This window comes from Micromesistius poutassou (assembly GCF_964030765.1).
Source record: "Micromesistius poutassou genome assembly, chromosome: 9".
Taxonomy (NCBI): Eukaryota; Metazoa; Chordata; class Actinopteri; order Gadiformes; family Gadidae; genus Micromesistius; species Micromesistius poutassou.
In genome coordinates, this window is record NC_140279.1 from 4,758,487 (window position 1) to 4,771,261 (window position 12,775).

The 12,775-nt window shown below is 42.6% G+C and overlaps 2 protein-coding genes across 2 annotated transcripts in view; both read right to left on the bottom strand.

Moving 5' to 3' along the window:
* The window catches only part of LOC311353497 (uncharacterized protein), a 78,249-nt gene extending 77,364 nt beyond the window's left edge, over positions 1-885 (bottom strand). The window contains exon 1 of the mRNA XM_084473410.1: positions 613-885. The gene's annotated coding sequence lies outside the window, so the exon portion shown is untranslated. The remainder of the gene's footprint in view (positions 1-612) is intronic.
* Positions 886-5,081: 4,196 nt separating this feature from the next.
* The window catches only part of naaladl2 (N-acetylated alpha-linked acidic dipeptidase like 2), a gene marked incomplete at its 5' end in the record, with an annotated part of 152,218 nt that continues 144,524 nt past the window's right edge, over positions 5,082-12,775 (bottom strand). The window contains 2 exons of the mRNA XM_084473538.1: positions 5,082-5,518; positions 9,217-9,412. Of these exons, the coding sequence (XP_084329664.1) occupies positions 5,272-5,518; positions 9,217-9,412 (443 nt within the window). The 3' untranslated portion in view covers positions 5,082-5,271. The remainder of the gene's footprint in view (positions 5,519-9,216; positions 9,413-12,775) is intronic.

A 12,775-nucleotide genomic window follows, 5' to 3' on the forward strand; every position in this document is an offset into this window, starting at 1 on the left:
GCAGGGATATACTAATTAGGAGGCAAATATTATGAATGAGATAGATAATGTTATTACCCTTAGATAAAAATAAATGCGGTGAAATCTCTTTATAAGAAGTGGTTATTGAGTAGGGAGCCGGGGCTTTGGATTAATAAGGTACATCGGTTGTAAGGACCAAGGATTTATGTCCCTTTATGGACTTGGTGGCACTCATATGACATGAAGAGAATATTGCTTTGTCAAGTTTTGTGTTGCTTGTTGTCAGAGGTAGCTCCAAGGAGGGTTTTAAAGTGGTGTTTAAGATCACTTAAAAACAGTGAGATAGCCTCACATCTCCCGGTGGGTATGTGTTTTTGTGTGTGTGTGTGTGTGTGCGTGTGTGTGTGCGAGCATGAGTGCATGTTTTGACCCCTAAAAAATGATCATCTCATTGCCAAATTTGTTACACACACACAAAAATAAACACACCAAATATATATACACACACAGCAGGGTTTCATAATTATTAATACAGTTACATTGTTTTACAATTTCTTTGTTGTTCTTGTCAACACAAACGAGGAAACCCAATGACACATCAATACAATGTGTTGTGATGGATCAATGGATCTTACTAATCTCAGTACTTACCTAGGATACCAGTCCCCAGTATGGTTGCGATGCTCAAGAAATCTGAGGACAAAGATTTAACACAAACGTATTAGTAAAATAGGCTTGCTCATCTGGCCCGATGCCTCACACCAATGAGTTGAACGCCTTCATCCAGCTACATTAAGTACTCACTACTTAAGTATTTTTACTAGTGAATACTTCTTCCATAAGGCATTATTCATTGGGCAACATGACAAGCTATAATTCATGTAAGAAAACGTCTCCCACATAAGTTCCCAGAGGACCCCTTGTGATTACATTGTAAAGCAGGACAGACAAGACCCCCCCCCCTCTTGGTAAACAAATGGAGAAACACTGGAGAACCAGCCTGTCACCCACATATTAGCCACTGTATTGATAAACGTTCACTTCTCCGTCGCCTGCAGATCCATCACGGACGCTTGACAGAACTCCCATCATCGCAGGAATTAACCTGTCATTTCTTATCAGCCTGCTCCCGTTTCAACAATTTCTGATAAATTCACCCACCCTCTACAACCCATCCCCAGAACCACAGTTTTTTGTTGGAGGAAAAGGAATAGTGGAGGATGGGGCGCATGGGGACACACAGTAATGATATGTTGCGTAGTGTCAATATACAATTCAATTATATTGTGTGACTACTGCAAACCTGTCTAGTCTAACCCTGTATAACTTGTTATGTTAGAGAAGTGGCTGTGAGAAAAACGTGGTTGATGTGGCAATGACGTCATTCAGTGTGAATGACGTCATTGCCACATCAACCACGTTTTTCTTGATTTATTCATGTTTATTTTTGTATTTTAATATTTCTTTATATATGCTCTTTATCTGAAAATGTTTAACATATATTGACCTGTGTCGTCACCATATACCAGTCACCAAATAGCTGTCAGTTGACTGTTTTCTAATGTTTGTTTTTATATTTCAATAATAAAAAAACAAAACATAAAACGAGTTATTTCGGTCGGTTGACACATCTTTCATAAAAGCCTGTCTTGCTAAAGACACACACCACCACAATAACGACCTTAGGCCAGGACAGTGTACCATACACAACCAATCACATTGTAAACACATGTGTATCTCTATTTGGCAGCGGGCGCTCAGATGCAGACCAGGTCCACCTTTAACAGCAGAGTAGGCTTAAAGAGCAGAACATCCTTATGGATGATTACCATACTGTGACAGTGTAGTGACACTGTAGCCCCAACCAAAAGGGCATAGGTAACTTATAGTATAGGCTACATAAATTACGTGTTTTTAACATGATACATATGTACACTATTCGCGTAGATCTACGACGTCGAGGGGATAAACAGTGTACGGAACAGCTTATCCCGTATCGCCGTGTGGTCGGCTGCTCTCGTATCGCATTACACGCAATTGCGTGGCGGGCTTTCTCTCCATCTTCCTCGGGCTCGCGCCTTCATCTGTCATATCATCGTCACCATCATGCTAGTCCCCATGTATCTTTAAATGTATGCTTGACACTTGTGAAATGTAACAACCGCGGATAAAGTAAGCGTTTTCTCGCCATTGCGAAAACTGTCTTCGAGTTGAAGACAGACGTGAGATATAACAGTGTTCCGCGTGTCGTTGGTACTCACAGCACTGCAGGTAAATAAATCTCAATTTCCAGGGACTAAGCTGTTTTTTCCGGGTCATTGTAAGAGATATTGTGGTGAAACTGTTGTCGGGGACGGGACTGGGGTTTGTTTGGATCATTATCTCCGATGCATCGGTCGCCATCATTTCCACTCCCCCTACATCACACACGCAAGTTGCGACGGCACGTGAACGCGCCGTGATGTGGTCCGGCGGCCGCGGCGCGCGCATCCGCAGGAGGATGCATGAGCAGAGCGCATAGTACACGACAAAGCTGGCCGAACATAAACCATTTGAGAAAAGCTGGATACCGTTGAAAAAAACCGTATTTTATTATAACAGAATTGTAAAAAGCATCATGTTTCGAGTTCCTAGAAATACAAAGGTGAAGGATAGCTCATTAAAAGGTGCAGTAAGTTATAACTATGACTATAACGTAAGACCAGCTGACAATGTTTATGTATTGAGTTTGAAGTACAAATTATGAATCCCACAATATCCCGTTTTATTGCTGTTAACTAGCAGTCAACAGAGACACCCTGTCTTCCTAGAACCATCTAAAAGTTTGTAAAATGTCCTATTTTTTCATTCTTTCTTGATTTTATTTTGATTATCTGAGTGTGACCTTGTGCGTGCATAGAGGTCACACGTCTATCCAATAGGGTGGCTTGAGTCAAATGGTTTGTTGTAATATCAACAAACCACTATAACCTAAAATGTAAATAATGAGCTGACACTAACAGCTATTGTATGTCACAGTTCTAATGGCATGGTCTATGAGGAGTTTGAATATGTCATTATAGACGTTGATAGTGAAAGTCGATTTTAATGATTGATTAAATTAAGTACGGTTTTTAAAGACAATATAGGAAATGTGACACTCAACATTTGCTGGCCTTTAACCCTGACAACATGTTTTTCTCAAACAATTGCTTTGCAGTATTGTACATTGATTGTCTGGTTATGGTGCTACTTACAATGTTGTGGACTGTATAGACCTCTGAAGAATAAGTCCCGCCTCTGAGGCTCCAGTTCCCTCGGTCAAATGTCTATGGGAAATAACATGGGGTTTTTGAATGATCGTACATAACAAACTCTGTAGGTGGCGAAGAAGTAAAAGCTGCGTCATGTTTTGAACTACACACATTTTCCATCTAGTTTCGACTGGATTGTCGGTGCTGTTAAAGTAGTAAACGATTATAAATGCTATTTTAATGGCAACGACAATACAAAAAGCCAGTCGAAACTAGATGGAAAATGTGTGTAGTTCAAAACATTTTTACTTCTTCGCCACCTACATTCATAAACCGACTCATTGACTCATTGACCGAGGGAACCGGGAGCCTCGGAGGCGGGACTTATTCTTCAGAGGTCTATTGCAATTGTAGATTGTGATTGACGTGCACTTCCTTACATTTATTTTCTACATGCTTGTATTGCTAACATATTTCTAAGAAAGGCACGCAACATATGCAAAATGTCATTTAGTTGGGCTTTTCGACAACCTTCAACAGCTTTCTGTCTCAGAATGTTAATTCAAACTACACCTGTACACAAATTAATCTTACGTTTGCTTCAGATTGAAACACTGTTAATACGATACTACTTACTACTACTATTAATGTAATAGGTTAAAAAAAACGTGATTCGATTAACTATAGACAATGGGATAAAAATCACATTGAATTGATTGACAACGCAGAGAAAGATGATTTTGTAAAGGCAATAAATACATTCATAACATAAGGGAATACTGTACAATTGGTTTGATGTCTTAAAAAAATTGCCAGCCATGCAAAGTGGTATAAAAACACGCAATGTCTTTACTAACAACATTCTCTCCTTCACACTTTTGCAAAGTAAAAAAGTGTGAAAAAAGATTTACTATACAACTACATCTACACAAACTACTTTTCTAAGTTGGTGGCAATGTAAGAGTGAAATTCCTCAACCATGACACACTGTACACATTATTTGGTGTGGTTTACATTAATGTTTTGGTTGGTTGTGATGAACAAAGCTGCCTCACAAGCACAAACACACAGCCAGACATGCAGCAGGACAAATATAAATCCAGCATGAGATGGTGGAGGTAAGAGCGAGATATAAGTGGAAATGAAGAGGGAGAAATTGCCCAACAGTGAGGAAGAAATAATAAAATGGAGCCAGCTGGGGCTGTGGCGTGTACTGCAATGCTTACCAATTCGCCTGTGTAAACAGAATTTAAATTCTTCCTCACTTCTCACTTCACCTCACTTTATGCCTACTCAAACAACGAAAGTATCGCTTTACTCCTTTGTCCTGATTACCAAGTGCTGAATATGTAGCCTTTTCTTTCCTTTGCAACAAGGCAGCAGAAAACAGTTTTTTTGGGGGGATTATTAGAATTAGCAGAGCTGCCATAGTTGTTCAGGGGTCACGTTGCAGTTCCCATGGGAACATTATCTCATGTAGCAACATATGAATTATTCAATTATTTTAATTGTCTTTTCATCCCCCTAAAAGCATTAAGCCAATTACATTTGGCATGTGGCTTTTGCGCCATACAGCTTGGTAGTGACAAAAGTAAAATGTTGGGTAGTTAATGATAACTAATGTCACCAATTAACACCATAAATGAAAGCCTTTGTTGGATCGAGGAACACCTGTGACCCTTTACACAGTTTAGTCCTCCTATTCATCTAGGACAGGGGTGTCAAATATACACTCAAATATACATTGGGCCAAAATCGCAGGCCAATTACATCACATTAATTGGGGACATTGCATTATAACAGGGTCCGCGGGCAGAATTGTTGAATTGTTGGGGGGGGGAGGGGGGGCAAGACGCGCGTTAACGCTGAAGTGCGATAAACCGGAGGGCCAGTTCTGATAGACATTAGATATTATCTGGGGGGCCAAATTAAATTACACTGCGGGCCGGATTAGGCCCGCGGGCCTTGACTTTGACAGCTATGATCTAGGATGTACGGATGATCCATCTAATTGTTTCTGGGTTTCATTATTATCCTTTGAAAAAAGTTTGTCAAGCGTAAAGGGAAGGTCGTTCCGCTATTTGCCGTCCCCAGTGTTGGTATCGTCAAACAGCCCGAGGCCGAAGCAAACCAGCATCTCGGCCGACCGAACGGCGGCCAGGATGAGAGACAGCGATTGGTTGTCGTAGGCTCCGTGTTGCGAAGGAGCTTCCTGCACAACAGCCGTGCTCCGTTGTGTCCCCTCAGCGGTGCCAGTGTCCTCCTGGGGGAACCTGAGCATTGAGAACTGGGGCGTCTTCCCAGGAAGGCTGTACAAGAGGTTCCTATAGGACGTAAAGATAGAGGGAAGAAACAGCAGCTTTAGGCCACTTTACGCCGACTTAATAAAAAGGCACAAATGTAAAGCAGAAAAGCCAACTGTGATAACCCCACTGTGTAAGTTTGGGCATTAGGTTGGATAAATATTTCATGTTAGAATAACAAGAAAACGCTCTGATGGATTGGTAATGGGCAGCCGTTGAAGAGGAGATTCATGGGCCACATAACTCATAGTAGCAAGGCAGGGTCAATAGCAGCAGCGAAAACAAGGACACCCGGATAGAAAATGAAAAGAATAGTTTTGTCCTCTGTTTTATCTTCTGTCAGAGACAGTTCGCAGAAGCATAAAGTGCAGTGTGTGAAATATTGCTCCCAAAAAGTCAGGGCAATCCTTTTACCTTCATTTCAGTGCCACATACAGTCCAACAGACACACACGCACATGAAAAAAGACAAATTCAAAAAGTAAATTGTACTCTACAACAAAACACACACACACACACACAATAAAAGGTGGACAAAACAAATACACACCTGTAAAATAGTCCACATTTGCGCACACACACACACACACACACACACACACACACACACACACACACACACACACACACACACACACACACACACACACACACACACACACACACACACACACACACACACAGGAGTGTGTGCGTTTCGTGTGGCAGAGCAGTCATTTGTAGGTCACAACTGTAGGACCCGAGGTGCGTTCTTCTTCTCAGGGACTTCTTGACAAAGAACATTGATTTCTGTTAAAGTGGCTGAACGGACGGTCTTAGGGAGTAAATAGAGTGATTCTTCATCTGCTACGATGCCGCCCTGCGGGGACCGCGACGCAACCTTCACCTGTGCAGGCGGGGCTGTAAAATAGGTCAAGACCTTCTGCTCAAAGACCCTGCCTCTGCAGTGTTTATGTGTCTATATATATATACTGCACTACAGTCAGTACAGTGGGCTGAGATAGTACATCCGCTAAATCCGGAACGAAAATTTAGGTTGGAGCTGTGCAAAGCCTTGTGAAACATTTGACTTGAGTTTGACATGTTTTGACATGCAGAAAATCACCATCTTGCCTATCTTCTGTGTTGATACTTAATGTTGTATTTATGTAATTGTATATTTGGTCTCAAAGAGTAGCCCTACTCATGTACTCGTTTTAATAAAGTTTCTAATAGTTTCAACCAATGTACACATATCAAAAGATACCCTCACCGGAGCTCCACTGGCCATGCAGTTTTTAACCTTATATTCTTACATGCTTATACTCCTACACACCGCTAGACACTCATACTGTTGACCGTGTCTTCACTTCCCTGCATCAGATCCTTGTAATTCGGAGTGTGAATATCTGTTCAATTTCAAATATCTTTCTAGCTTAAACACATGCATACTGTCAAACTACAGAAACTTCTATTAAGATGTGGGATTGTTTTAACACAACACCACAGCAGCAGTATACTGCTATAAATGTAACTTTTAGTGCACATCACTAATGTATGTACAGTATGTATGTAGGCTACCCTCGCAGCTCAGAGGCTGTCCCAATTTGAAAGGGATCCATGAGTAGTCATCAGAGAGATCCAGCACATAGGATATTCTAATGTTATTTAGCAGAATCAAGCAAGCTTCTCTGAAGCCAAGTTAAAGATAAATCTGGAGAATCTGGTGATTCTAAAGTCCAAGTCGACCAGAGAGAGTCCCAGACAAAGCGCGTACGGGCCCATTAAATGTCTAAATTGGGCCGGCTTTCTGTGGCGGGGCAAGGGGGTGTCAGAGGGTGGGCCAGGCCCCAGCACCGGGCCTACCACTGGGGTGGATTATTTCAAAAAATTCCCTGATATCTCTAAAAGACAATGGCCTGATAAGCTAGGTGCCCTGACCATTGCAGTGAAGGGAAAACGTTTAAAGGGAATACATTTCTGCTTGCCACTGGCCTGATTTGGAACAGGAAGGCCAAAAATCAACCGTTCCTCCCTGGTCGCCATCTCGTTAGGGTTAGTGCGAACACTGGGGAGGGGAGCCAAACAGGCAGAGTAAATTGGAAATTTGAAACTGCCTCTTAATCTGAAGTGTGGACGGATTCGAATAGGTCTCCCATAAGCCCTGCGGATGTGGAGAAAATGCCGTACGGGGTAGGTACAAGCCTTTCTTTGAAGCTATTGCAATTTCATTTGTTAGATTGATGCACCTGCTGGCCGTGGCGATCGACTGTGGGCAGTGGGGTGATGTTGATGTCAGGCATCAGCTCATTTATTCCCCCATGGTTGGTTGAATGAATGAGCTGTGCTCGGGGGATGAATGACTGTCTTGGGCAAAGGGTGCAATTGTGGCCACATGCCCCCGCATTTTTCGAACTAGAACTGCACATCCACATCCATGTTCACACTAGACACTGCAGTTCCTTTGTTTCCACAGCAACACATCGATAGGATGAACGAGAGAAAATCGACATAGGCCTACATGCATACATAGAGAGACTCCTTTCCATTTCTGTTGGATGAAAATGCTTTGCCGCCGCCTACGGGCATACATTCTGGGTCAGAACAGACAGGGTCAGGCGGGTGTTGACCTGAGAACCGTGTGGGGGTCCAGCTGACAAAGCACAGTGATCCTGATGATGGTTCCCGTATTTATGACCAGACCCTATGAGAGCCAGGTAGGCTACATGTAGCACTGTCCTCCTCTGTTGATGGAGAGAAAACAGAACAAATCCCTGGACTATCCCTCCTGATTGAACTCTGGCTGTAGCTACATGCAGTGTTTACATATATACGTCAAATATAGACATATTGAAGTAGTTACACTTGTACTCTATGCCCTAGTGACACTGGAAACAACAAAATACATGTCAGATGTAAACATTTTCTAAAGCTATCAATCGTTCCTGTTGTAATTGTCCCACTACGGTGAGGAAATGCTAACATACTTTATAAACGAGGGCCATTAGGCGCTAATGCTTTCTGAGCATGATGGAGCAGCTAATTTTAGCTTGGCTGCTAATGGCAGTCGAGGACAATTAACATGTCTATTACCACGATAAACTGTGAATAACGCCGAACCGGGAACCCATTCATTCTCGCGCAATCTAGTAACTGAGACAAAAGCTAAATAGCAGATGAGGATGTGGAAGTTGGCAGTGTTAGAGCTGGCGTAGTGGGCTCACTCTAACGAAGAATGGCTGTCCTGACACAACACACACACGCGCACAGCACATTTGCGTACGTGTGTGTGTGGGTTTAGTCTTCGTGCGTGTGACAACAGGTCGATCTCCTTCAGTCACACTCACACACGCACACACAGACACACACACATACACACATTCATGCTCATGAACACACACACACACACACACACACACACACACACACACACACACACACACACACACACACACACACACACACACACACACACACACACACACACACACACACACACACACACACACACACTGACCTCAACAAACGCGCCCCAGGTGAATAATGGACAATAATGGAATGGTCAGTCCATTCAGTTTAGTCAGTTTATATCTTGTCTAGTCTGCATATCTTGCAGGAAATCCGGGATGACCGTATTTTGCGTTTGTTGTGCATCTCCATCTAAACGTGCCCACAGCGAGCACGCGCTTGGGCTGACGGTGCCCTCCGTGTGCGGGCCGTCCCATACAGCTGTAGTGTTACCTGTAGACTCCGGGGGGGGCGTGCGGCACCACAAAGCTCTTCTCTAGGTCGCGGAGCACGTCATTGAGCATGCGCACGTGGGACGGCTCCCGCTCTTTGGGGTCGTTGGCCGGCCTCATGGTTTCAGACTGGAGGAAGGCGGCCCTGTCCCGCAGAGAGGAGGCCCAGGACAGCAGGGCAGGGTGCATGCTGACCGCTGCACACACACACACACACACACACACACACACAAGAGCAAAGAGAAGAAAACATTCAGAAATTGTCACGTTTAGATCAACCTACAACAGACCATGTGTTTCTGGCACAGTGCGTATTGCACAAAGTCTTGTGCCAGAATCTTGGGAAGAGGAAGTTATTTCTGGCTACTATGTGTGGCTGGCTCAGTTGTTGTCAGATGTAGAAAGAGAGAGGGGGAGGAGTCATTTGTCTTATTCTTCTCTTAACCTAACTCCACCCCCTACTTTGAGTCCTTTAACACTGAATCCACCTCCCTCCTCTTTTCTGCCTTCCCTCTTGCCCGACCTCATCTTTTCCAACGTGGTACTGAAATCGCTACCTGTCTTCCCTTTCTTTTGACTTTTGTCTCCACACTCTCCTTGTGTTCCTAAAGTTAATTAAAATGACCTCCTTCGTTGTTTCACCTGCCCACCTTCTCCTCTACTTGTCCTTTCTCCACTGCACATTAAGAAAATAGCATGCGTTTTTTGACATACACTATAATGCAGGTCAGTTAAAAAAAACTTTCCAGTTCTAGCTTAGTTGATTGTGTGTGATGAGATAATATAGTTATGCCGCTGCATTATACCTTTTTTACCTGCAAACCTAGTAAATATCATCCACACACTGTAAATGTTAAAGTGTGGTAAAACAAGTTAAAGGTATATGCAGACATAGTGTGGCACAATAATTTAAACATTATTCACAGGACCACTTTGTATACGTTTTCTAGAAAGAACAAGCTGGAAAAACATTGACAATGTTGATGCCCAAATGTAAAACTTTCTGACTTAAATACATGCATCTATCCCTTTCTGAAAGCATCATATTTTATCAATTTATTCACCATTACTTCCCTGAAAGACAAAATCACAGCACATTTGCATCCATTTGGAAGTAGCAGGGTGATTTGCACATAACCAACGCATACTCTCTCACTCTCACCTCATTGATTGGGACTATGAACACTTGATTGCATTTTTCCGGAGCCACAACTTCTGAAAAGTAGCTTGAAAAGCCAATGATGTTATTCCATCACGTCTGGCTTATAGTGAGGAGAATAGCGAGCGATAGTGAGAAAGCTATTTGAATTCAACGTTGGACTTGATTTCAATACACATAAAAAAAAGAAAGAAATTCCATTGAACAAATAAATGTCGAAGTAAGTCATAAAAAGATGAATTGTCTGTCACAATGTGATACATTATGACTGCACAAACCATGCTAACACACACACAGTTATTACTGCTACTGGGCTATGATCAGTTGGATTCTGACACAGGTTTTGCTGGTTTAATACAGAAAGATCTTTGCAGAACAAATAATTGCTGAATGTGCGTCTCCCCTGGAGCCTTTACAACTTAATTCCCCTGCTCATCACCTATATTTAAATTTGCAAGACCAACCATGCAAACCAAAGGCAAACATTAAAAATACAAACAAGTAGCTTGAGAATCCTGCAGCTCAGGGGTATTGGATGATGATTATCTGGAGAATGCTTTCTTTCATCCTGACTCATAATGTTTATTTAAACCATAGAAATCAAAAAAATGTGGCCTATATACAATCATCCTCATTTAGAATTAGGCTTGTATTTGTTAGTCAGTTCAAGATGCTTCAAGTGTGTGTGTGTGTGTGTGTGTGTGTGTGTGCGCATGTGTATATAACAGCGGGGACATCAAGGTGACAGAGTGTGACACGGTGGGATGGGAACTGTGTGAGTCATCAGAGACGGGAGAGCAGTGCGGAGAGAAAGAGAAGGAAAGTGGGGACCGAAATAGACAAAGGGAGCCGTTCTCTTCTACAAAGTTAAATGGCTTTGGCTCCTCTCAACCATCTGGGACTCATGAAATATTGTTTGATTGTTGTAATCCATCACTGCTTTTGACACTTGGGGACGTATGGGTGTCTGTGCTTGGCGCAGGCATGTGAGTTTGTGTGCGTGTGTCTGTGCACGTTGGTGTGTGTGCACTTGCATGATGTGTGTGTGTGTGTGTGCGTACGCACATGGCTGTGGGTGGTTGGACGCATGCTGTGTCTCTAAGTATATATTTTCTCTCTGCCTGTGTGTGAGTGTGTGTGCCCCCCCCCTGTGCATGTGTTTGTGTCTTTTGGTTCATCATGGGGCATTTGTCTCTGCTCATACATTTAAAGTGCTTCGGTCAATTGTTTGTGGTTTATGAATTGGAAGGTTTTTACAGACATAAATCAGCCTTGTACCTCAGCCTTGTACAACATACTATTTTCATACAAATGTTGACTCTGTTTTACCTTTGCTCCTTCAAATCTGTGCAATCAAAGGTAGTCGCATATTATTATGGGATGGTTCTAGATGAATGATTTAGAGGGGGAACTTGCATTACTACATACGCTGTGAGTGAGCCTTGTACTTATGAACAGACCTTGAACCAATCTCAAATATCAACCCCATATATATATATATATATTTGAGATTGCTTCAAATTAAACTATGCTTTTCCCTTTTCCCAACTTATGCCCTCATGATATGGTGGTGATATCAGCTAACCATAATTAAAATAAATAAATAAATATATATATATATATATATATATATATTGTATGTATACACCTCATAGCTCAAAGCCTTTTTGACCAAGTACGAATACATTTACATTTAGCAGACACCTTGATCCAAAGTGACTTGCCACGGTTCGTACACACATTCACACACTGATGGCGGAGTCTACAATGCAAGGCGACAGCCAGCTCGTCGAAAGCAGTTAGGGATCGGTGTCTTGCTCAGGGACACATCTCCCATCAGCTAGCAGGAGCCGGGAAACAAACATGCAACCTTCCATGCACTACCTCCTGAACTAAGCCCACCCTTAGTGAGTCAGAAAGGCTAGCCATGATGTCATAAGTTTAACAAGAACCATTGTCACTATACCCGCACGCACGCACGCACGCACGCACACACAGTCTGGCAGTCAAGAAGTCTCATGATCTAGAGTTAAAGGCAAGGCAAGGCACCCAAGGGAAGGGAAATGGGGCGACGACGTTTTGTGAGCACTGGCAGACTTTGGTTGAATTTCATGCCCTGGGTTTAAGCACTTTGTTTTAAGTATGACACCAACATTACAAGCTCCCCCAAGCAGCTAGCCGGCTGGAAATGCAAATAGAGCTATAATTTGAGTTTGTTCTTTTGAAACATATAAATATATAAATACATAAGGTACAAGCCTGTACTATAAATACTGGAAGGTGCACACACAATCCTCCTTTTGATATTCTCAGCAACATTCAGTTCATTTCCAGAGAAAAGCAATAGGTCTGTTTTTTGCTGCTCTTTGCTTTCCTCATTGACAAACAAAGGCAGTCTTGC